The 26,495-nt window shown below is 35.2% G+C and overlaps 1 protein-coding gene across 1 annotated transcript in view; it reads right to left on the bottom strand.

Annotated features, from left to right (window-relative positions):
- THOC2 (THO complex 2) overlaps positions 1-26,495 on the bottom strand; it is an 89,992-nt gene that overhangs the window by 15,608 nt on the left and 47,889 nt on the right. Inside the window, exons 10-30 of the mRNA XM_012664850.1 lie at positions 25,250-25,291; positions 24,680-24,810; positions 24,476-24,577; positions 20,465-20,549; positions 19,777-19,870; positions 19,281-19,361; positions 17,623-17,719; positions 15,473-15,590; positions 14,329-14,508; positions 13,396-13,560; positions 8,967-9,242; positions 7,791-7,932; positions 7,191-7,348; positions 6,148-6,276; positions 5,667-5,798; positions 5,397-5,581; positions 4,710-4,888; positions 4,406-4,508; positions 3,328-3,758; positions 3,071-3,129; positions 1,561-1,596 (exon numbers count right to left, since the gene is read on the bottom strand). Of these exons, the coding sequence (XP_012520304.1) occupies positions 1,561-1,596; positions 3,071-3,129; positions 3,328-3,758; positions 4,406-4,508; positions 4,710-4,888; positions 5,397-5,581; positions 5,667-5,798; positions 6,148-6,276; positions 7,191-7,348; positions 7,791-7,932; positions 8,967-9,242; positions 13,396-13,560; positions 14,329-14,508; positions 15,473-15,590; positions 17,623-17,719; positions 19,281-19,361; positions 19,777-19,870; positions 20,465-20,549; positions 24,476-24,577; positions 24,680-24,810; positions 25,250-25,291 (2,925 nt within the window). The remainder of the gene's footprint in view (positions 1-1,560; positions 1,597-3,070; positions 3,130-3,327; positions 3,759-4,405; positions 4,509-4,709; positions 4,889-5,396; positions 5,582-5,666; positions 5,799-6,147; positions 6,277-7,190; positions 7,349-7,790; positions 7,933-8,966; positions 9,243-13,395; positions 13,561-14,328; positions 14,509-15,472; positions 15,591-17,622; positions 17,720-19,280; positions 19,362-19,776; positions 19,871-20,464; positions 20,550-24,475; positions 24,578-24,679; positions 24,811-25,249; positions 25,292-26,495) is intronic.

The raw sequence follows: 26,495 nt of genomic DNA, 5'->3' as shown, positions 1-26,495 counted from the left end.
ACTAAGAACCCTTTCAACTATTGTTGAAATGGGTGGTAATAATCAAGGAACCTTAATTTTAGTTCACGTTTTGGTACTAACAAGTTGTTTGCCACTGGAAAAGGCTCAAGAACTTTCTCAGCCTCTCATTTGTCAAAAAGACACTACCACCTGCCCTATCTACCTCACAGCACTGTTATGAGCATGAAATGAGATAGTATAAGTTATCTCAAAATGTTTTATTTTCAAAAGGCTTTCACAAATGTGAGGAACCATAATCTGCCTCACTGATTAGAAAATCCAATTAATCTTAACAGCAGGTTGCAAGCTGCTCTAAAGTATGTCTCAGTAAATACTCACAAGTTAACACTGTTAACCCATTAATTTAAAATAGCCCACAGAAGACACTGGTGGTTAAAATTGACATATACAATCTCAAACTGGTTATGAAAACCTACTATATCGCAATACATATTTAATTTACCCAATAAAAAGTTTTACTTTAAACAAAAGTACTCAGTACAGCTGAGACAACTTTGATTAATACAGTATATTCTAAAAACAATGCTATAGTTTTAGGGCACAGGCACATTGGCTAATCTAAACTGTTAAAAATTAGTGCTATCTGCCCAATATCCACAGATATTTCATTATAAATCTATAGATCTGAAAGCAGTTAGTAATATCATCTGGCTCTGTTTCAAAATTTCATTTGGTCCACAAGTAATCATGCTTAGCAGATTTATTTTTTAATCACGCTTAGCAATATTTATGCCGCAAAATAAGCTTCATTCTGCTGGAAAGATTCATTTGCTTGTAACTTGTAAGAGGCAGCAAAGTAGAAAATCAAAGGAGAGTACAAATTTTATAATAATAAAGACAAAATAACATGAACAATGGACAATTCAACCATAATACTGAAATGAACTCTGTAATAAGACAGACAAACTGCACACTATTTTTAGTAGAATACTCAAAGTAGAGTATAGGTAAGAATTAATACTGACATGTAAACACAACCACCAAGTTGAATAGTCCCCTCCAGGGGAATGACTATTTTAAATTAACTACATCTCCTGATACTATGCCACAGCTACCAAAAAGGTACCTCAGCAAGGGATATATAAAGAATTTTATGGATTAAGATGAGCTTAGTTTATAAAACACTATGTGAATGTATCAAATTTATTTTTTGGTCTTTTGAGTTGTCTAAAAAACAGTCAGATAACAATCTGGCAGATTTGTTTTGAGAAATTAAATAAGCCTACTCCCCAAAACTCCTTCCCCAAATCTTAAACTTATTTCCAGATTTTTAAGCATCAAAGGAGAATGGATAACACAGCAAGGAGAGATTTACAGAAACGTTGCCACAGTATACACATAAAAATCTCATTAAAAGGGACCATTGTCATCCGTTGTTTCAGTTTGTGATAGGTATTTTCAAAGGTTATTCTAAGTAAGCAGAGAACTTTTCCCACTGATCCTAGCTTGCTGAATTTACTAGGGTGAGGATATCTACTAAATAAAGTAGTCAAGAACTTTTTGGTTTACTTAGTCATGATGATTTTAAAAGACTCAAACCTTTGATGAAGACTCCTTGAAGTCGATGAGACTGTCCTGTAGAAAATGAATGGAGATGACAGGTGAGCTGGCATAGTTTTCAGAACTCAGAGGAACTTTGGGAAGTATGGCTGTAACCTGGAAATAAACCAGCTACTTCTTGTGAGGATAAATTTCACGATGTCATTATCAGTATGAATATCAACAATAAAAACAAAAACAAAACCATGTAATGGAATTGTAATGTTAAAAAAAAACTAAATTATATGCACTCAATGTAAGAAATAAAAATCTTTGCTCAGAATTTTAAAAATGTTGATACCACATTTTCTATATCTCTGTACTTAAGCTATAGGTAATTTAAAAGGCTTAAGAAAGCAAAACATTTTTTCTCCACAAAAAGTTTAAAATAGTGGAGGTCACTGTGGAAGAGCAATATTGACTTAAAGTTTTTCTTTAATTGGGAGGTTTCAAATTTTACTTTACCCATAACTCTAATATAAATATACACATTTTTTTAATCCTAGGTGGAAAATTCAGTGGCATTACATTAACAAGAAAACAAAATATATGAGTTTTTTTTTTTTTTTTGGCAAATTGCCTATCATGGTGAATCTCACACCTCCCACACACAAAAAAAGCATTAAAAAAAGAAAAAGAAAAAGAAATCAATTACGGTATTCCACCACAGTGCTCTTGATGAAGAATTAGTAACTTACAGTTTTCAAAGTTCAACGTACTGCAAATTCAAAGATTCCATGAAATTAGATGACTTTAGAATTAAAATTAAATATGGAGCAAGGAATGGCTACCCTGAGTCTTCAAGAAGGCTACACCCACGATTTTGTGCTGCAGTTGAATGCCTGGGGTTTCTCTTTGCTGGGTGGTAGGACTGGATGCCACATCTGCTTTTATCGTAATGCAAGGTTCAACTTGTTGGGAACCCAACGGGTATAAACAAACCTCCAAGGGAAGATAGAACAGAAGCTGCATGCTCACTGAATATACACAACTACAGGAGAACTGATCACCAAGGAGACTTTAAAATGGAACTCCTTTCAAGACTCCTTCTTAGAAGGCACACATCGGTATGATGCTCATCAAGCTTGATGAATTCAGAGGTATCTTGTTTATCCTGTATCATCCAGGAAGTCTTCATATATATTCTTCAATATTTATGCTGAAAAATAGGCTTCATTCTGCTGAAAAGATTCATTTGCTTGTAGCTACCATTGCACTCCAAAAAAGACTGCTTAAAGCAGTTGAGGCACTTCTGGGTAAAATTTCTCTTGCACTTTGAAACACTACAAAATTAGTGCTAGGTCCTTGAAGTTTTAACATTTTTATAATAAAAATACTCAATAGGAAAAAAATCAGTCCACCGATACCGAAAAAATTCATTTTCTAATGCAATATAAAACCTCCAGTGGCTCCAGTGAATACTTGGCACAAGACTTGAAGGAAGTCAGGACACTGGTATTCCAAACAGGTGAGCCTAACATGGACGCTGCCTTCCTCAGGCTATACTAACCTTTACTGTGGAGGAATGTGATGGAGAAGGATGGGTATCAATTTTGCGGCGTTTCTGTTCTGTTAGGACAAAAAAAAAAAAATAGTCAGAATAAGGAATATTCCTAGTTTTTCCAAACACTTAAAAAAATCACTAACTTTTAAGACCACCCAGTTCCCCTAGCAAAATCCCTAAATAATTCACCAAAACAAGGAGACAGTAACAACTGTACATTAAAACAACAAAAGATAAATACATATAAAGAAAGGTACACTTGCCCCTTTCAGGCTCTGCAATATCTGATCGGGGAACAGGTGACTTCAAGGACCCAGAAACTGGCGTTTTTTCTCCTCCTTTAACATTTTCCTTTGATTTCATTTCCTTTGCTATATCTCTTTCTCTGGATGGCTCCTTCTCTCTTTCTCTTTCTTGAGACGATTTTGATTCTACGTTGGGGACAGTAGTCTTGAATTTCTCATCTTTAGCTTTTTCTTCCTTCTTGAATTTTTCTTTCTCTTTGTCAGACTTAGGTGTTCTTTCCTTGGTCTCTCTTGCTTTTTCGTCTTTATTTGGCCGCTCTTCCTTTGGTTTTTCTTTACCATCTTTACCAAGTACCCTGGCCTCTGGAGTAGTAGCTGGAGTCTTTTCTTTTTTCTCTTTTTCTTTCTCTTTCCCTTTTTCCTTGTCATTTTCTTTAACAGCTTTGCTGCTTACAAATAAAAACATAGGATTTTAAGACAAATAATAAAATATATCCCATGTTTGAAATCATAAAGGGTTTCTTACTGACTTCAAAAATACTAGAACGAAGGGAAGCCCTACAAAAACTAAAGGACTTTAAGACAAGAAGGAAGTATTTCTTTATACAGTAAATAATAAACATATTCATAAATAGATTAAAAAGAATGCTTAAAATAATATCGAGCCCTTTTTTGTATACATTCACACCCTTTGAGAATAACAAGGTAACAACCAAAAACATATCCCACAAACCAACCAAGGGAGCTACTATCAGGAAATGGATTGCTTAGCTGGATGGATCACTATTCTAAATTAGTGTAAGCTTTTCTTATGTTAACGATTCTTACTCAGGCTGTCCAGACACTAAAATCACTTTACCCTAAAATTGTTTTTTAACTTCACACCTATATTCCCCTGTATATCCCAATAGGGGAAACAAAGTCATGATATAAAACATAATTAGGATGTTAAGCACATCCTGAAAATAGGGATACATACAAAATTTTAAAGTCCAACACAAATGACTTTCATATTACTCAACTACCAGCCCCCTTCCATTCCTGAGGCTAATCATTTAAGAATTTAGAATTATGATACACAGCACAGTAATCCTACCTGTTAGAGCCACTATTTCCATTGTTTGAATTCCCTTTTGGTGTGGCACTAGAAGCTTTATTAACAGCTTTCACACCACACTGAGATCTCTCCCTTGATTTATCTGAAATAAAAGTAAGGTTTTATTTAACAAGCCCCGAATGTAAATAAACTATAATTTCAACACAAAATGATTAGAGAATAAGTAGGAAAAACACAGGGTGGTACTAAGCCAGCATTGTATTTGTTATGTGATAGTGATAGAAAACATTTCACTTTGTTCAAACAAAACGTATTACTTATGAGTTTCTATAAATAAGCATACCAGTCTCCTCAGCACTACTTTCGTCCGATTTGGATGCACTTCCTATTGATGATGAAGAAGGCCCACCACCAGGCCCATTTTGTACACTGGCAACTGCATTCCTCGGAGAGGGGTCTTTGTGATGAAACTCATTTTCAGGTATCATGTATGACTTTTTACTTTTCAATTGCCCAGAGTAGCTGAAAGTCGCACAAAGTGTTTAAATATACAAATACAAATCAAAAAGCACTAATATGAGGTTTACAAGAATAAAATTAGCAAGTTATTTACTCCACTACTTGGTCCTAGAGAATAAAAATATTAATTTTAGGTAAGTTCTTAAAGGTTTTTATAGAAAGCCCCGCTTTCTTAAAAATAAAAATTTCAATATAAACTAATCCTTAAACTAAGATGACTTTTTTCTTTTTGCTCTTAAAGATCTGATAACTCCACTGTGATGACAAAATTATATTTTCTCCCAATCAAGAAATATTGTATATGGCTTTGAAACTATCATCCAGTATAGACCGGAATTTGATAATCAGAAGTGACAACTCTCACCAGCCTGTGGGAACATGATCGCATAATCTCCCATAATCTCCTGTAGTAAGGCAGAAGATAAACTTCAATACTGTAAAACATTTTAAAGTCTTCATAATCCTTCTGTCATCTAGTCTCATAAATCACATTAAAGTATAATTTTGTTACCCCATAGCCAATGCATATAGATCTGGCCTCTTCTCTTTTTCTTCTTGGCAGATTTTATGCACTCTTCTTTCCAAAGCCTGACCCAGATTCAAAACTTTTGGGTACCAAGGAAGTATTTTTGTTAGCACAATCAAGATATTCCTGATGTGAGTATATTCGCCTGTTTCAAGGCAATGTACCGATGCCTACAACAAACATTTGAAGATCCATTATTATAAAAGTACAAATATAAAGAGAAAAAAAATCACCTTTGAAAAATCCAATTTTTACCTTGGTTAGTTTGTAATGCCATTTATGTACAACATGTCGAAAATTTTCATAGTCTAACTGATCAGCCTTATTTCCACCATCAAATCCAGTTGCCCGTAATATGGTAAGGAATCCTGGATAGTTTCCACATTCCTAAGTGAAAAAAACTACTCTGTCATTTGAAAGAAAAATTATGTCCTACAAAATAGCAGAAGCTAAATTCAACTTAAGTAGAACAGATCAATGTTTCCACGTAAAAACACCATGCTTATTTGGATGACAGGCAGTTTTCACAGAAAGGTTCAACTTATTCAATGATATTAGTTTGGAATGTCAGTTTGAGATTGTAGCACTTTTTAACAATGAACTAATTGTACTTTTAAACACTGTTTTACAACTGAATCTTAAACTCAGCTTCCTTTTTAAAGCTGAACAATCTAGAGATTATTGGAAGTGGTCATCATATACATGAGTAAAATATAAGAGTTTTTATTAGTCATACCTTTTCATATGTGGCTCTATCACTATGCCACCTGGTCACAGTCTCTAACATGCAGCAAAGAAATCTCCCATATCGACTAGCCTCATTTTCAGTACAGCTTGCAACTGTGTAAATTATGTCAGAGAAAACCTACAGGAAAAAAATGTTTGAAAAATATAAATAAATCAAGGTCAAAATCAGTTGGAAAATATTAAAAGATGTTATAGCAAATCTTAATAAACAGGTAAGTTTAGGCAAAAAGTATTTTCCCCTTTTATATTTACAGTTGCAGAGACCTTTGGAGATTTTGGTTTTTGTGGGGAAATAGCACATTCATAAAGCAACCCCTCCCCCAAAAAAGAACTTTTATAAAGAAAGTTGATTTAAAATGACAGAGGAAACAAACTATCATTATTATTACATAATAACTTCTTAAAGACTTAGCCACATTACTGGGGTTGGGGAACAGTAAGCAGAGGCAAAGCTGATAGAAACTAGAAATTGGCAGCTGACATGCTGTACCATACATTATGTTTTAAAAACCATAAATTGTACTAATTTAATATAAGAAAAAAGCAAGATGCAAAATCTGCGAATATGACCATGCTAAAAAGCTTCCCTGCTTTTATGTATATGCAAAGGTGTAAGCGTCTTTGTTGTTTTATTGAGGAATGAAGGTTAAGAATGGAGAAGAGAGTCCTACCTACTATAACACAACATGTAAATGCACATGCTGAGGTAACAGTTTAACCTTGAGTGCTTATTACACATCAGGTACTACTCGAAGTGCTATTTATATGTAGTGACTCATTTAATCCTCACAACAATCTTATGACATAGGTACTATTATCCTGTTTTACAGATAAGAAAACCGAGGCACAGAGAGGTTAAATAACTTGCCAAAGATCATATAGCTAGAAAGTAGTAGAGCTAGGATTCAAGTTTAGGCACTTGGCTCTTGAGTTCATGCTTTTAAACACACACAATAATACGTCTATAGATTAAAATGTTTAGCTATCTTTGTGTGAGAATTTTTTTTAAAGGTTGCAATAAAAAGAACTTACTCGATCATAGCAAAGAAGTGTGGAAAAATTTGGAGTTTTCTGTTGATGTACCAATTCAACAAAACGAGCACAGTAAACAGCATCAATTGCTGAAAAAATACATCGAGGAAATATACACAGCTGTAGAAATTTTGTGATGGTCTCATTTTTGGTAGATTCTAAAAATAAGGGAAGAATATATTAAGTGGTAAACTTCTTCCTCAAGTGCCTCAAGGCCACTAAACATGACAACATATTAACTTTAGTGTAGAGATTACTATAAAACCACAAGCTATTTATAGTTTGTAACCAAAAGGTCATGCTTGGGATAAGACTCTCATTTTTACTCTGTGGACATTTTTTTCTATCTACAATTTCTCCAGAAATATGATTCTATACAGAAAAGCTGAATGATAAGCTGCCAGTATTGTAGTTATAATTAATTTTACCAGCAAACTAAATTGGTTCCTTCAGTGAACATGTGATTCTGTATTAATGAATAAGAATGGAATAGTGAACACTGAGTTGAAACACAAAAAAACACCTCAACATCTCCAAAGTTATAAAGTTTTGCTTTTGTAATTTACCAGCAGCAGGAGTGTAACAATTCCAACAACTTACTTGCTAAAAGCCAGTTGTCCTTTTCCAGTTTTAATCTCTGTAGAACTCTCTGTACATGTTCCATCTGTTTCTTTTCTTCTTCAAGAAGCTTGTCCTGAAGGGCAGTACAGCGCTCCTTCTCTTTTTTCTTTTTATTTGGAGGCTACAAAGTATAAGTTAGATACTTTTCTAACTATATGCACATTACCTTCCTTCTTTTAATTAAAAAATTTGAAGAGATAAATGCTGATACTTTATAATTACTTCAACATGGATGTACAGTAAGTCCACTTGGATGTGCTTTTATCTCTATTCAACGCATCCAAAACAGTGTCATCAAGTCCTCATACACCACCAAGACAGGCTACCTTCCTACTGCTGATACTATTAGTCTTAGGCACGGAGTCATCTTTGACTCTTTCTTCTCCTTTATTCCTATATCCCACCTGATTACAAGACTTGGGCATTCCCACTACCTCCACCATAGTCCATGCCCTAGATACCTCACAATGAATTATCCAAAAAGCCACCTAGCTGGTCTTTAACCTAATGCTAGTCCCTTCCCCTGTAAAAAGCATCCTTCATATGGCTGTCATAAATAATCTTTTGAAAGCATCTTTTTGCCATTATTACTTCCCTGCTCAGGAATCTAAAACAGTTCTCAATTTTACCAAGTATACTTTTCCACCTGACTTTCAATGCCCTACACGATCTGGCCCCATCCTAACTATTCAAATTTATCACCGAGCACACTCACTACAGTAAAAGTGGTCTCCTTAAAAGCCAGACTACGTCCTGCCTTTGCTGGAACCTAGCAGTGACCTACCTATCTACTCCATATTTCCAAACCTAATCTACCTTCAAGTCCTGCCCAGCTCAAGACTCAGCTTTTCAGTAAGTTTTCTCCTCTTGGGAACTCCTACTGTTCTTACAAATAGGGTTAAACAGATCACTTTAAGTTACTAACATAGTCATCGGTAGAAAAGCAAATTCAAATACTCCTTGATTAATCATAGCCCCACCACCAAGCCCCTGCCAACCCATTGAGAGGTTACCATTAAACCTACTTAAGAAAATATTATATGCCGACAAGATCATAGCTTTAAGGAACCTAAGCTAAAACAATTTCAAAGTATGGGTAACACTGAATTAATGCCATAAAGTTACTGTACTTGAGCTACTGAAACAAAAACCTACCATTTCCTGATTGTCATCAATTGCCTTCATCTGGACTTTAAGTTTATTGACTTCCCGTTCATAGCTGGTGTGTGGAACTGCAAGGTCATACATTGTCAATGACCAGAACGTGGCATAGAATTGAGGGCTGATGTCATCCCAGACTTTGGAAACGTGTAAGGAGACCACTGCTTCATGGACGGGAGTCATCACCATCTCACATGATGTAATGTACTTGTGAACTTTATGTTGCTGTTTACTTCCCTTTTCTGACTTTTTAAGTTCATCATACTTTGACTAGAGATAAAAAGCAAAAACACATACATACATACACATATATGCAACATAATTTATAGCTTTGACTTTCATGGTATAAAAATCTGTATTGCCTTTTAAAGAATCAAAAGACTATCAATCTCAAAACTGTTACAGAATTCTAGTTTCTTACTCACAACATTTATTTTAAGATAAATCATCCCTGGAGGTTGTTCCAATCTTTAGTCCTGTGCGCTGATTAGGAGTTTTTCAGAAGTTTCTATTGAATCCGACCTGTCGAGTAAGTGAACAGGGTATGTGTGCCCCTACCCCTATCCATCCCACCTACACTACTCCTTCTTTCTTACTGCTGTATCAGGAATGGAACATGTAGGGCTTCCAGTCCTGCTTTTAAGATATTCAAGGGAACCAAATAGAGGGTCTTAACATTAGTAAAGAGGCAGAAGGGAACTAGTAATAGTAACAGCCAACCAGAACAAAATGTAGTATCAATCACTACATGTAGTCCCTACCAACTGTTATAATGTATCAACTAAGAAGCTGGATCAACACTAAGAAAAGTTATGAGAGAGTTACTATTGATATAAGACTAGTAAGTACAGTGACCAACTGTCTGAGTTTGCTGAGGATTTAGGAGTTTCCTAGGATGCAAGACTTTAATGCTAAAACTAGCAAAGTTCCAGGCAAACTAGGACCAGCTGGTTACCCTACTGCAAAGCCAAATAAAATTTTCTACCAAAGGCTGTGGTGTACTGAAGTTTAAAGCGTGTGAGAACTGACACTGCAGCTTCTTTGGCCTGACTGGTTTATCCTAATTTGGGAGAGAGTCAAAGAAAGGCCATACTCTTAATTGTATTAAAAAAAAATTTGTTGGGCCGGGCGCGGTGGCTCACGCCTGTAATCCTAGCTCTCTGGGAGGCCGAGGCGGGCGGATTGTTTGAGCTCAGGAGTTTGAAACCAGCCTGAGCAAGAGCGAGACCCCGTCTCTACTAAAAATAGAAAGAAATTAATTGGACAACTAAAAATATATAGAAAAAATTAGCCGGGTATGGTGGCGCATGCCTGTAGTCCCAGCTACTCGGGAGGCTGAGGCAGTAGGATTGCTTGAGCCCAGGAGTTTGAGGTTGCTGTGAGCTAGGCTGACGCCACGGCACTCACTCTAGCCCAGGCAACAGAGTGAGACTCTGTCTCAAAAAAAAAAAAAAAAAAAAAAAAATGTTAGTACAATAGGAGGTACTGCATATTAGTTCATAGATATATGTATGCCAAATGTAAAAAAAGAAAAGAACACTAGGTAGAGTTCTTGCTATTGTTTCATGTCATTCAATCTCTTTAGGATGAAAAAGTTCTCTCTCAGAAAATGCTTGATTGGGTTAGGCATCATCCTTAAGATGAACCTAAGAGACTAGGTTCTAAAACTAGCAGCTTTTTTATGTTAGAAAATCACTTAAATCATTCAGTTTGTGCTAAACATGTAACCCAAAACTAGATAGTCAGAGGTCAAAGGTTCCACTTCCAATTCTGCACTGTGATAGACAAAAGTGTCTCAGTAACTTATAGTCCAGTTGCTTGCCTGCCTGCCTGCCTTCCTGAGTGCCCTGGGCGCTGCTATACTCCCAGCCTTCCTGGACTGAAAGCGTACCAAGTTCTCTTTGTTCCAGAGGGTATCTCAAGCAGGACCTGAGACTCTTACAATCGTTCCAGTAGTAGGAAGATTCATCTCCTGTTATCCCCATTTTAGAGAACATGCTGATAACTACTGTGACCACACAAATGACAAAGCTAAAAACACATTATTTATGAGAGAGGGGTCCCAATTACATCAGAGACCTGAGAGAATAAGAGCTGGGATAACAAAGCGTTGTTTAATTTAGAGAGCAGGTCTTATTGAAGGTAATTAATACGAATCTAGGTGAGCAGCATGACAACTGCTAAGGTTCTAACAAAACATGGGATAAAATAGTGCTGACACTACCTGCATAAGATAGCCTAGTTACCTGATTTGGGCAAGATCTAGAATATGAACTGAGCTCTTTCGGACCTCAATTAAATGGAGAGGTATAACAGTTCCATATATCTCAAGTCACCGGGAACTAGACGTATGGAATATAACTAATATCCACAATTACTGCTGTACTTCTTATTAGTGTTCAAAAGTCTCTTGTTGGCCCAAGAATCTGAGCAGTGTTTGGCTCAATTTTTCTCAAGAGAGCCTGCTGATAGTCAATTTATGGAAGGGACCTAGCAGTCATCTAACACTCATACATTTCCACTCTTTCATCGAAGGGTCTTCAAGAAAGGCTTTCACGCAAGAAGCAAAAGCAAGGATCCCCAGGGCAGGTTGGATGCTCATCCAGTGCAACCAAGGTTGTCAAGGAACTCCCTTTCCAGAGAGTGGCATGTGTGTTACAGGTAAAAGACATATCCCTGATTTGTCTATATAGCCACTTCCATACAGTTCTCTATTTTCTTCCTCAACCCTGAGAGGAAAATGCCATTTCTTTGTTTAGATTTTTAGATCTCTTAAAAGACAAAGACAATTATTTTACACAGGCTAGAGAAAAGGTAGCTACTGGTATGAATGACCTGCTCCATTTTCTGACCTGGAAAAGTTCAGCCAACCTCAGGCAACCAGGTGTTCCTGTTTGCTAGGGTTCAATATCGCTGATTAGTGTGTTCACTTCTCAGTATAGCACAGGGCAGGTCAGAATTCCTGAGATGAAGCAATTCTCCCACCTCAGTCCTTCAAGAAATCAGGTCCCCTGTTGTATAGCTGAGACTGATCTACTGTGGGGTGGGGCGACAACACAAGACATAACTACACAAAGACAGCATATAATTCTCTGGATTGAGAGACTATAAAGAGGAAGACCAGGCCTAACACCACTCCCTTATCCCTTTTTCCCCTCTGGAGCATACAGCACAGGAATTGTTGCATAATGCTAATAAAGTGATAATTAAATCAATAACAGTTAGTTGTTGGAGGGAAGTGGGAGGCTGAGGCAGTTGATATGTAAACGCTAACAGCAGATCGCTGATTAAATGATCAATTTAGACTCCAAATTTCTCAGCACCTTTTTTGCATACCTCTTACTACATGGCTCTGTATCCCTACTAGGAGCAAAGAAGGGATCATAGTTGGAGAGAAAGGATCAAGACCTTCCCCAAAATCTGTAGTGAAAGCCTTGTACAGTACAGACTTAAAAACAACAACAAATAAACAGAAGGGCCAGAATCCAAGCCTACAAAAAAATAAAGAATATGCTGGGGTTCCAAGCAGAGTAGGGAAGTACCACAGTTTCCAGAGGATTGACCATGGCTCTGAGAGGAAAGGAAAAGTAAATTCCCATTAGAGGTCACTGCTTTGCAGGGAACAGTCCAGCTGGCAGATGAGGGAGGGCTGTCTCCTCTCCCCCGACATCCTTACTTGAATTTCAGTATAGTCACCACTGGGATGCCATGCTGGGGAAGTTTCTAGTTTACTTCTGGGCAGTTTTTTGTTTGTTTGTTTGCTTTTCTGGAACAGTTTCATTTAAGTGGAGAGAAAACAAGAACCATGAACACACCCTTTCTAGAAGCTACATAATAGAAAAGGGAAGAATTTTTAGGGGGCTGGAAGGGTTAAGTCTTTCTGTTCATCTCCCTTTCTTTGAAGGCAGTATGGGTAATAGCAAGTCTGACAGGGATACTGTCACTGAGGAAACAAGACTCCCTGTAGTCAACAGGAGTGTTTCTCAGAGTGATGTACCTAGATTCATATGCATTAGAATCACCTAGTGCTTATTTAAAAACAAACAAAAATTAATAAAAAAAATTCCCAAGCTCCCTTTAAGTTGCTGAATTAGAATTTCGGGACATGGGATTCTGAGTTTTTAAGATGCTTCTCTGGTGGTTCTCATCTACACTAATGTTTGAGAACTACAGTCCTAGAGGGTCCATAAGACATCAACCTGGACAACTGGTGGAAAAGTAACAGGAAAGTTACAGAACTGGTAAGATCCATCTTAAAAATGGACGTATTCATTGTACACTGTTCAGAGCTGAATATTAACAAAAGAGTAACTCTCCAAGAGACAAACTGTATCTATGTCAAACTAAAATGTATTTACAAATAAAACAGTTAAGAAATAATTTGTAATCATAATTGAATGGCAGCAAAGATACTTGTACTTACCGAAATATGGTGTGCATACATTGGCCTAGACAGGAAAAATGCTGCATCATGGGGTGTATGAAATTCATTACAAAGCACATCAATTGAAGGCACTCGCTTTATATAATCTTCTGTGCTTAGATTAGATGCTAAAAACCCACCAAACTGTACCAGGGTATCATGACACTAAATGTTAAAAATAAGACAAAAAAAAAAAAAGATGTGCAACCATTTTACAAAATCAACAAATATTTTCCAGAATGATTAAGACATGTCATTTTAACAATATTTTGATTAACAAAGAAGAATCCAAATTTTATAACTTAAAAGGACTTTAGAGACCATCTACAAACATAATCACATAATCATATTACAAAAAAGATGCCAAGGTCCTGATAGATTGTCTAATCCAAGGCTTTAATAGCCAACTGGGTCTCTTAAGTTCCAAGCTACTTTTAGTAGAATATATTTACCTAAATCACATAAAACAATAAGCATAGGCAAATAGAAATCAACTCCTTTGTCCTTAAAAGATGAAAACTATTTATATACTTATAAATATTAAGTGCCAACACCTATGATTAGCCACAAAATGTATTTATCGCCAATTATAATACAAAGAAAAAAAGTACATAGCATCTATTCTGTTGTGATTGAAATTTCAGATTTCCAGAGATCAGGAAAGATATAAGAGCAAACAGCTTGAAGCTACAGGAATTTAATAAAGGAATGCCTAATTGAAAGCCTTATATATAACATCTCCTAGAACCATCTCTTAAATTACCATAATTTGCACAGAAATAGACCCTATTTCCAGAATGTCCACTTTACATTAGAGCTGTTTCATACTCATAAGATGCACAAAAATGACATTTTTCAAATTATATCACATTCTCTATTTTTCTTTAACAGAACTAAAAAAGTCTACATAAACATAAAAGCCACTTTACTTGCCTGGTCATAGAGCTTTCCCACAAGTTTCAAATGCTTCTCTCCACCTTCCTGAAAGACTACCCCATTCCTCTGCTGAGCCATAAGCAAACACAGAGGAAGAGCAAGATCATGATCCAATAGTGCGTCCTTTAACCTCTGAGAGGATTTTTTAGTGTTTCTGATCTGGCCAAAATAACCACCCTATGCAAGAGAAGACACAAATTTACCAGTGTACAATATATAACCCATGCCACCTGATTTGAAAAAGAGAAAAAAGTTGAGTTACAATACTTAATATAAAAAACTCCTGCATTCTACATTCCTTCCCCTTCTTCGCAAATTTATTTTAGGGACACTATTACTGATTGTAGTCACCGGCTTAAAGATAATTGCCAATTGTGTTTAAACTTCAGCATATTTTCCATTTTCCACTTTACAATCCCACATAAAGGATTATTCTTTATTCAGTGTGGAACAGATTCAATATAGAAACTATGTTAAGATTTACAGCACTAAGGATAGATATCAAGGATCAAAAAGATTTGGTATTTATTTTCCTTACAGATATATTACTTACTGTCTTTTACATTTTGTTTCAGTTTTTAACACATTAACTACCATGAGAGTTGTATTTAACTCACGCTAGTTTTTAGCCCGGGACCTCGTGAAGCAAAACCTGGGCAAAACCCTGCAGTTGGTTTATGAAAATCTTGTTGATGTTCTTATTGTTACAATTAATATTGACAAATTAATTCTAAAAACGTGGATTCAATGAATAAAAGTCATAAATTTTTTTTCATTAATTTTTTCATTAAATTAGAAAAGATAGTTTTGTTTTTAAAGTTTTTATTCTATTTCCGTAATAAAACACCGTGGCCCCAAGGAAAAAATTTTTTTCTAGTGTGACAGTCGATGTGTTAAAAAAGGTTAAAATAACTAGTCTCTCTCTCTGCTGGAATGCAGTGGCACAATTAGAGCTCACTGCCTCAGCCTCCCAAGTGTATATTTCAATTTTTTAAAAGGGAGGTAGGGGTGGCTGTGAGAGGAAGGTATATATGACTTTGACATTTGATTTTATGTACTTATATATTATTTGGATTCTTTACCATGATGATACATACACTATGAATTTAAAAAGTTGATAAACAAAAATAGCAAGTCTCACCTCAGCTTTTAGCTGCTCTCCACCAGTCATGGCCTCTAGTTGCTCCATTGTCATTTCCTCTGTAATTTCTATTCCTGCCATTTTTTGTACCACTTCTTTCAATATAAGCAGGTCAAAACTATTTCAAAAAAATAAGAAACAGTCTACAGTTAAAACCTCAAATATAAAAGTGACAATATAATTAATATCCTGAGAATCCCTAAATTATATGTACATAAATATGAGAGATGGGGCTGAAGTGGTTTTTAAGAAACAGCATTCCTAGAACTATACTGAAAAATAATTTGGTATATGGATGTTTATTTTAGCTATTTTTACTTGGAAATAATTTAAAAGTTACAGATAGGATGCAAAAACAGAAAAAAAAATAGTACAAAGCATGTCCACATACCCTTTACCCCAACTTCATCTATTAACATTTTTACTTCTGTTTGCTTTATCATTTGTTTTCTCTCCCTCCCTTTCCCCCTCCCTCCTCCTCCTCCCCTGTCTACACATACACACACACACACACACACACACTTTTTTTTAAGCATTTGAGGATAAATTATTTATATCATGGCCTTGTACCCCTAAAATTCCTAAGAATACATTTTCTAAGAACAGAACTATTAACATAGACCATTATCACTTTTACTAAATCTAACATTGAAACAATAATTTAATCTACCATTCATATTTCATTTTTGTTAGCTGACCCAAAAATGTCCTTCAGAGCATTTTTTCTCCTCTAATACAGAATGGCCAATATATTTTTGATGATATACAGCCATCTCTCTAAACAATCCAATTACTAAAAAGGAATAAAGATGTAGAGTAGTCATATACATTTGGAAGAAAGGGAGGGAAGGAAAAAGAGGAAGGGAAGTTCCAAGTTGTGATATTTGAACCAAAGATGACAATTTAGTGGGCAGCCCTAAGCACATTTTAGTAATGTGCTGATAGTTATGCATTTTAATTCTCAAAGTTTAGGACTATCAATGGAAATAATGTCTTATGACTTCTAAGATTTTCTTCAATTAGTTAAATAATGAAGACAAAGCAAAAACATTCTTTCCTAAAAAACAAGTAACAGATGTTTTCCCAAAGGTAAAGCTAGACCCAAGAAACAAGCTAATAGACAAAGAAACAGTTGTCTAAGATTCTTATCAAGTGCTTATTCACTCAACTTGCCTTACTTATCCTCAAGATAGTTCTTAAAAACAAGAGAGCCCTCATGCAAAATAGTATGCAAGTACCAATGAAACAATTTTAATTTTTCCTTAAACTATGTTTTAATGAGATGGTCACAAAACTGTATTCATAGTACAGAAAACTGAGTTATAGATTAAAAAAAAACAATGTATGTTCTCCTGGCCTATAGACAGAAAAGAGTAAAATGTATAGAAATGGCTGACAGATGAGGATAAATGATGTGTTGATAAAATCCAGAGCATATATAAATATTTTTTTAAAGTTTTCCCTAAGCCAAAATAAGAATCTGTCAAGAATTACCTAGGGAATTACTTGTTTGGAACACCAGACAGCTTGTAAGTTTTTGTTTGTTTGTTTTCTACCAAAAAGATTTTGAAAACAATTTCCACTTCTTTGATTCTAGTCAGTGTACTGCTGGTGAGGTTTAATACACTGTACATAATTCAAACTCTAAGCACAAATATCAACCCAGAAAAAAATAAGATTCAGTATTTATAAAGAGGATACTGTCCAAAAGGTATGTAAGCCTTACATATCTCTAAAGTTCAAACTCAAAAATTAATTACATTTTAAGGATACTATATACAACCTCAAAACAAACAAGCATGTTTCTACTAGATGCTCAATGTAATAAAACTCAATCACTATCTAGTAACATAGTCAATGGTCTGATAAGATTTACCATAAGAGGATATACAATATACCATATTAGTCATTTACTCAAAAGCCTAATAGGTAGTCAAAATAATTTAAAGTGTCTTTTTTGTGAGTTAACATATAGCCAAATATTACATTTATTCTTGAAAAAAAGGTCTCTTTATGTATTAAGTTATCATATAAGTGAGCAACTATTCTACTTGAGCCTACAACCAATAAGTAGTCTTTCAGGATAACAGCAATCTCAATACCCTAAGACCATCAGAAGATTTCATTTATGTACAATTTGCTATGAATACCTTTTGCCCGCCTTTAGCTGATTGGCCACATATTGAAGAAGACCAGCAAGATCAATTGGATATTTACGAAAAACTGCACCACAGAAACTAGCCAGACCTATATGAAATAAAAAAGGAGTAAAAACAGTTTATAAAACAAAAAGCACAACATTGTCATTTCTTCAGCTAAATTTCTAAATGAAAATAAGGTAGAAGTAATTGTATTGCTGATGCCATTGAACAGAGTTTTATAATTAATAATAACTAATATTTATTGAGCATACGTATGCCAAGCACTGTACCAAGCACTTTATGTTGATTATCCCGTTTAATCCTTGCAACTATCATCTTAGGTTGGTATAAACCTATTGATGAGGCAAATTCAAAACAGATATGTCACAAAACTTGCTCATGGTCATGTATTTAGTACAGAATAGAGCAGTGATTCAATCTATGCAGCCTGATTCCACAGTCTGTGACATTAGGACACAATGAAATCTTGGAGATGACTCAGAAACTTGAATAAACAGCAAAACGCCCACCCCTTGGATGTCTGAGTCAAGAAAAAAAATCTCTTTTTATCTAAGAATGTGCTACTAGCTGTAGAGGGGCAAGGAATTGGTAAAGTATTGCCAGATCTAGAAGCAGATAAAAGACCAATTTTAACCAATAGTCCTTAATCATATCGTGAATAGGGAGGAACCCCAGTCAATACTAGAGGAGGAGATTCTAGTAAAGTCAAGTACTCTATAGTTTATTCCACAATTATTTGTTAAGCACCTAAATGATACCAGACAAAACACAGGTCCTGCCGTCACAGAGCTTAGGCTAGTGGAGGATACAAAAAGTAAACTGAAATAAATACGATGAGTAAAAGGTTCCATGGGAGTACAAAAGAGGAGCACCTAATTCAGACTTGTGAGTGAAAGCTTTCCAAAGGAAGTGAATCTAATGAATAAATAGAACATGGGGTGGGAGAGATAACTGGCCATGGAAGGGTATTCCAAGTAGAGAGAATAGCATGTGCCAAAGGACCATGGCAAGTGCAAGTAGTTCAGTACTAATGGAACTCAGAAGATTGGGGAGTGGGGGAAGATGAGGCTAAAATGGTGATTAAGGATCTTATTTCAAAAGAACTTACTTGTGTGACTTATTAAAGATTTCAGACTTTAAAGGACAATGGGGAGTCACTGCAAGATTCAGTTACAATAGGCTGAAAGATATAATGGGCTGAAAGAAAAGAAACTAACTGCTAGAAACCAAAGACACAAGAAATAATAAGAAATGTGCCCAGATTTTTTTGGTTAAACAGTCAAGTTTTTGTTCTTTTAAGATGCCTAGAACCTCAGGATGGAATGGGAAGAAGTGAGACTAATTCTCTTAAGACCAACTCCTCCAAAATAATGTTACTTAAGGAGAAGAGGATTTTCACCTCCCCAGTAATGCTTATCCAAATTCTATCATAGTCTCTTGAATTAGAAAAATGAGTAACTACAATATGAACCTTCTTACACAGCCAAGTGACTTGATCACCCTGTAGAACAAGCTGAGTGGCTAGATATTCCCATAAACTCTTAACAAATAGGCTATTAAAAGTCTCTGAGCATAGGTAATAGAATGTCTAACATGGCAATTACCACGGACAGTAATTTCATCTTTGGAAAAATAAAAACACTTACTCTGAAGCCAGCTTGAGATGGTTGTGTCATCATGTTTCATTCTCTCCTTTTCTGGATTAGCTAAAGCTTCAATGATACAATCTTTCATACGTTAAGAAAAAATTTTTAGTCATAACATCTTACAAAAACCCTTAAAACAAAAAAATGACACATCTTCAAAGAAATGATTGCTTCAAGTTATTAAAAATTATTGAAAAATACACTCATTGTGGTGCCAGCTTTTCTTCTTTAGCCTCTTTTCCGTCTTTCAGCAAGCAAAGTAGATTCCACCTATATCAAGATGTTTGGTAAACCTAACATGTCTCCCTTTATACAATACAAAGACACACAAACATGCATACTCACTCATTCTTATACTACTGACTGGCCAAACTTCAGATCAGCCACCTGAATCAACCTCAAATGGTTATTAAAGGAACTTAGAATGAAAATAAAACATTTACCATTAAGATTTATGAAATGTGAAATCTATGTATTACTTCACTTGAAAGGATACATGCCAAGACATCATAATTCAATGAAGTGAGGTATTTCAATGAATCTACTACAGGTGTTATTAAGTTATCATACTTCTGTATTTGTGACAAGATCTGGAAGACAGCAACAAAGAATAGATGGTATTAACTAATCAAAAGAGGACTCCTGCACCAACTAAGTAATGGCTATACTTCTTATTTTTCAAAAGAAAAAATTAATGCTTATAATTAAAGTGGTTTCCTATCATTTCACATTTATATAAAACCTACTATTCTATCATTGCCTTAGAGAGTATTTTTTTAGGCTACACTTTCCAATTAGGAAATAATTCCAGGGAGTCTACACTTGGATTTTCGCATGACAGAGGCTAGTCTCATGTCAAAAGCGTTTTAGAAATCTCTTTCTAAATATGAAATAATAGTGTTATATCTGAATCACAATAAATTATAATTCAAATGTTTCTAAATACTAAAAGCAAGTAATGCTTCTAGAAATCAAAATGTGCTACATAACATTAGACTGTTTATAACAGTAGCACTGTTACAGAGAACTAGAAAAGTAGATCAATGTGTTAAACATACTGTGTAATAATTCTGTTTGTAGCATAACCTTACAATGTTTCATTTCCTAACATCATTGTATTTCCACTGGTTGATGTAAAAACAAAAAAGAAAATCCCTTAAAATAATATCAGCCTCAAAACATACATAATCAAACAAAATGGTTGGATTGCTGTGGCTCAATTTCCCAATTTGTCTTCCAGAAGGCTTCACATTTTCCTTGGTTAGGCGCCTACAAGGGGAGAAAAAGGTGGCAAGGATCATCTTAAGTAACATTCCTCATAACATTGATAGCTTTGTTACATCATTGGGGGGGATGCAATTCTTTTCCAAATGTCCAAAACAGATCCATGTAAACAATCACATTCATCATATACTTTATGACAGGGCATGGGATACTCTGGTTAGGGATTCTCCCAGAGGGTTTTGAGATTTTATGTTAAATGCTTAACATTTATAAAATACACATTTCCATCTTATAGTAATAGTCTAATAATCATTAAAACTCTTAAGGTACTCCGCAAGTACATAAAACTCTTCTTACAGAGAATCATAATTATTTTAGATTTAGAAGAACTCATTTATCAATTTAGGGATTGATACATCAAATTTGGTGTGATGCAATGAAATGCCTTACACCATCTGGCTCAGTTACCCTAACTGACTAATGGCTAATGCCACACTCCTGAATATGGAAGCTTTTCATAGTCAAGATAAACATTTTTTTAAAAACTAAATTTTATTCTTTTTCTTCCTATTTTTTCTTCTCATTCTTTCATCAACATTCTGAAAATTTATATCTATGAAATTCTCACAGTCCAAAATAATTACACAGAATCTTAAACTATCCTGATGCAATTATTACATAATAAATCTAGAAACTTGAAAAGGTTACAAGTTACAGGAAGGAAGTGTTCTAGAATGAAAACATAATGAAGTAAATTATGAATTCAGTTTATAATTCAGGGAATGGGGCCACTCTCCCTCCAAGTGACAAACTTGCTATAATTATCTTAAGAAGCTTCTTATAACAAAACTGACCCCATCAATGATCATAAACTGGTTCCCTTTCCCATTCTCCATGATCCAGTTTGTTTTCTTTTGTTTTGTTTCACAGAGAAGAGAGACCATTAGTTTTAAACTTTGGCTGTACAGTATCCTGTTCCACCTTCAAACTTAATCCTACTATTTCAGGTGCCCCCCCTCCGCCACTTGCTAAGGCTAACCCCTCTCTCTATGTGTTTTATTCCATTCCCTTCTGCCTCCATCACCCTGGAGGGAAAAACAAACAAAAATTAAAGGAATATTTTCTTGACTATGTCTTTCCCTCAAGCTACCATGGCATCTGGCATATGGAACACAATGAGCATTTGTGGAATTAATTATTGAATGCCCTATAACAAGCTCATGTTTTAAACAGTATTCAAAACTTGTGAGATTCTACAAGTAATAAATTAATACATTCCATTCTCAATGTAAAAAGTTAAAACAATACCAAAATCATATTGTTCAAGCCTGATGAAATAGTTATAGCTTACAAATATAACAAAAATCCAAGTATATTTAAAATCCTGCACTTATTGTTCTGTGATGAATTTTTTGTTTGTTTATTCATTCATATTTATACCTACAATGACAGGCAGAGCGCTAAGCATTCAAAATATAAGGATAATCACTTTTCAGTCTTTTGGCTAGGATTAAGTGTATAAATAGTAGGATGAATAACAGTTCCTGCTCTCAAGCTTGGTCCAGCTAGAGAGAGAAATTTAAAATCATTTTTTAAATTTCTATATTCTTAAACCAAAAAAAAAAAAACAACCAAATTTCAGAATAGTCCTTATTACATGCTATCAATAATATTAATGTAAATGAGGGAATAACATTTATATTGGCTTACATATACATAAAAATATCTGGAAGGATAGTTTCAACAGTGGTTACATTTTTTCTGGGGGCTGACAGGGTTGAGTAGATGGAAGATGAGGTAAGAGATTTTTTTTTTTTTGGTAGACATAAGGTCACCAAAGACCAGTACAGGCTGGTCTTAAACTCCTGGCCTCAAGCAATCCTCCCTCTTTGGCCTCTTCAAAGCACTGGGATTACAGGCGTGAGCTACCACACCCAGCCCAAGACTTTTTACTATATACATTTTCATATTTACTAAAATTTAAACCATGTAAATGTATATACTATACAAAAAATTAGATAATTAAAAAAGGAAAACATTCATAGCAATGTACCAAGGGGTGCTGATAACATTATATGCATATGGGCTAGTGGTGGCACAAATAAAGGAACAATAGTGTTTGGCAGTTTGTGTTAGGGAAGGCCTCACAGAGGTAACATTGGAGCTACTCTCCAAGGATAAGGTCACCAGATAGAGAGGGGAAAGGGAGGTAAGGGAAAACCTGTACAAACAGGAAACAAAAAAATATACGCAAAGGAAGAGAAGCTAAGGAGACCACGTTACACTTAGGGAAACGTAAGTAGGCTCAATGCAGCTGGAGGTAGAACTGGCAGGAAATAAGGCTGGACGTAGAAAGGGACAGATCAAGGAAGATCTCTTGCTTACATCACCATGCCATAAAGCTTAACATATACCTCCAGGAAAAGGTCAGTCACCAAAGGATTTTTAAGTAAGAGAACATACAAATCACTGTAATAATCCAAAAAAAGAACTAAGGTAGTGGTGGTAGAGGCTGACTCAAGGGATTTAATAATACTTAATATATCATTAAATAATCAATGTACAGTACTTAGTTCAGTGCCTGGCACATATAGTAATGGCTCCACAAATATTAGCTGTTGTTGTTAAGCCCGAAACTGCATCTGTAGAACTCTTAAGACAAGGAACAGTTTCAGGTGGACCAGATCTAATATCATCTGCTCCCATAACTTCCCAGGTAAAATCATTCACTCTTTTATCTATCCTCCCGGGTAAAATCATTCACTTTATACATACTGTATAACAGCACCTATTAAACCAAATTGTGATTATGCACATGCCTGTTTTCCCAATAGACTGTGACCAGAAACAATATCATTGGGCAAAGACAATATTATCTCATACTGTTAAATCTGGCTAAACTAAAGAATGTACTATTTTTGATTAAACATACCACTGCCATGAATTTATAAAAGGAATGGCAATCGACAATAAACTTGTTGAAAACACTTGCAATACAGCAGTGTATTATAGTATATAAACTGATACTAATCTGAAGTATACAATTTTCATAATTAAATTCCAAGTAGTCCACCGCGAAGTAGAACTAACACCACTCTAATGTTTTGAATGATGTGAAAATAAAAGGACACAAATGAAAAAAAGAGAAATTTCTCAAAAGTTGACTCCCTATGGGGATAGTTTTCATAATTCCATTATAGCTTCCTAACAGATTAAAAATCTTTATTATGATAACTTGCAGCAGAGGAAATTCCTAGAACTTTGACCACCTTGCACAAACCATTAAATGTGGTATGCAAATTGAACAAAGGCCATAGCAGGCTGTCTTAAAAAAAAAAAAAAAACTCACACCCTATGTGATGTATTAAAGAGGATTTTTATTAGATTATTATTATTATTTTTTTTTTTTTGAGACAGAGTCTGGCTCTGTTGCCCGGGCTAGAGTGCCGTGGCGTTAGCCTAGCTCACAGCAACCTCAGACTCCTGGGCTCACGTGATCCTCCTGCCTCAGCCTCCCAAGTAGCTGGGACCACAGGCATGCACCACCATGTCTCGCTAATTTTTTCTATATATATATTTTTTTAGTTGTCCAGATCATTTCTTTCTATTTTTTAGTAGAGACGGGGTCTCGCTCTTGTTCAGGCTGGTCTCGAACTCCTGACCTTAAGCAATCCACCCACCTCAGCCTCCCAGAGTGCTAGGATTACAGGCGTGAGCCGCCACGCCCGGCCCTTTATTAGATTTTTATACCTATGTGAACATGACACCTATGAAAACATTAACTTGGTAGTCAAAATGAGCTAAAACCACAATTGGTAATCATTCTGCCTGTAGTATATTGTCAGCTATACCATTAGCAAATATTCACAGGCTTTCTCAAAATTCAGACTTGGACATAAGTTAATTGAAAGGAAGTAAGATAGATCCAGACATAATTTAGATTAATAGGAAAAAAATAAATTAAAACTTACTTCATGATATATTTGGCTCTGTCTATTGTTTGAGCTTTAACTTTTACTAAAAGTGGGTGATTGTTATAAGTTTCATTCTTCCACTGGCCATACAGACGATATCTTAAAAAATGATGAGATGAAGAATTAGAAAAAGTTAAACACCTGGGGGTTAATACACTAGAAGTACTAGTACTTAAAAACACGAAAATAATATATATTTACCTATGCTGATATGGAAATGTTTTAAACATTCCCCATAGTTCCTCAGACATACAAGCATTGCAGTCCATCAAAGAAAGAGATGGAAGTAGTACCTGGTCAGTAATGCTAAGTAAACAGCTAAGGATAACTTCCTAAGAAGAAAGAAAGAAAAATTATTTCAATAAGAGGTCCATATTAATCCATCCCCACAATAAACTTATGACAGCCTTGGGGAAAATACCATTTCTTAACCTCATAACACACAATATTTAATTACCCACCCCATCTCTGTCCTTATCACAATGCTTATTTGTGTTTCTGCATCTAAGACAGCGAATGGGGTGAGGAAAGGAAGGGGGTACCAAGGAAAGGAGGGACTTTTATCCCTCTTCCTTTCTTAACATGTTAATCCTCACAAAAAAGGATGTTAATCTTGAAAGGTAACTTTGTATGAGCTGCCAAAAGCCATATTCAGCATCTACAGTATAAAACAGTTATTCACAGAGGTGATTAAAGCTTATTCACAGTAAAATTTATAGTATGCTATACTTAAACATTAGACAAATTTATTGGATTTTCCTAGTCTCTTACCGTTTTCTCTTTATCTTCTTGTTTGCTTCCATCGGACTGAAACTAAAATTAAAAAAAAGAAATTAGTAAAATGCAAAAAGGTTAAGACTATACTGTCACAATTTAGTTTCTAATCTGAAAAATATTGAACTTGCACATGGTTCTGAATTGTTTTCTTTTTACATACGTAAAGATTTTAAATAGTTTCCTTGGCTGTGCAGAAGCTTTTTAATTTGATGAGGTCCCATTTATTTATTTTTGTAGCTGCTATGATTGCTTTGAGGGTCTTCTTCATAAATTATTTGCCTAGGCCAATGTCTAAAAGAGTCTTCCCTACATTTTCTTCTAGGATTCTTACGGTTTCATGTCTTAGGTTTCAGTCTGTTATTCTTAAGGTTTCATGCCTTAGGTTTAAGTCTGTTATCCATCTAGAATTGATTTTTGTAAGAGGTGAGAGATGAGGATCCAGTTTCCAGTTTCTTATGCAGGTAACTATCCAGTTTTCCCAGCACCCTTTATTAAAAAGGGATTCTTTCCCCCAGTGTATACTTTTGTCTGCTTTGTCAAAGATTAGATGACAATATGCGGATGGTTTCACCTCTGGATTCTCAGTCCTGTTCCAAAGGTCTATGTCTCTATTCTTGTGCCAGTACCATGCTGTTTTAGCTACTATAGCCTTGTAGTACAGCTTGAAGTCTGGTAGACTTTATCCTCCCAGTTTGTTCTTTTTGCTCAAGATTGCTTTGGCTATACGAGGTCTTCTCTGGTTCCATGCAAAGTGCAGAATTATTTTTTCTAAATTTGTAAAGAATGATGCTGGTACTTTGATGAGGATTGCATTAATTCTGTAGATCGCTTTAGGTAGTATGGACATTTTAGAGCAAATAGACAACCTACAGAATGGGAAAAATATTTGCATGCTACACATTTCATAAAGGACTGATAACAAGAATCTATCTAGAACTCAAAAAAAACCAACAAGAAAAAAATCAAACAACCCCATCAATAAATGGGCAAAGGAAATGAACAGAAACTTTTCAAAAGAAACAGAATAATGGCCAGCAAACACATAAAAAAATGTTCAACATCTCTAATCATTAGGGAAATCCAAATCAAAACCACAATTAGATATCACCTAACTCCAGTAAGATTGGCCTTTTTCAAAAAATCCCAAAACAACAAATGCTGGCAAGGATGTGGAGAGACAGGAACACACTTACACTGCTGGTGGGACTGCAAATTAGTACAACCTCTGTGGAAAAGAATT

The sequence above is a fragment of the Propithecus coquereli genome, unplaced genomic scaffold (genome assembly GCF_000956105.1).
Source record: "Propithecus coquereli isolate 6110/MARCELLA unplaced genomic scaffold, Pcoq_1.0 Scaffold92, whole genome shotgun sequence".
NCBI lineage: Eukaryota > Metazoa > Chordata > Mammalia > Primates > Indriidae > Propithecus > Propithecus coquereli.
This window is presented reverse-complemented; position numbering and strand designations above follow the sequence as displayed.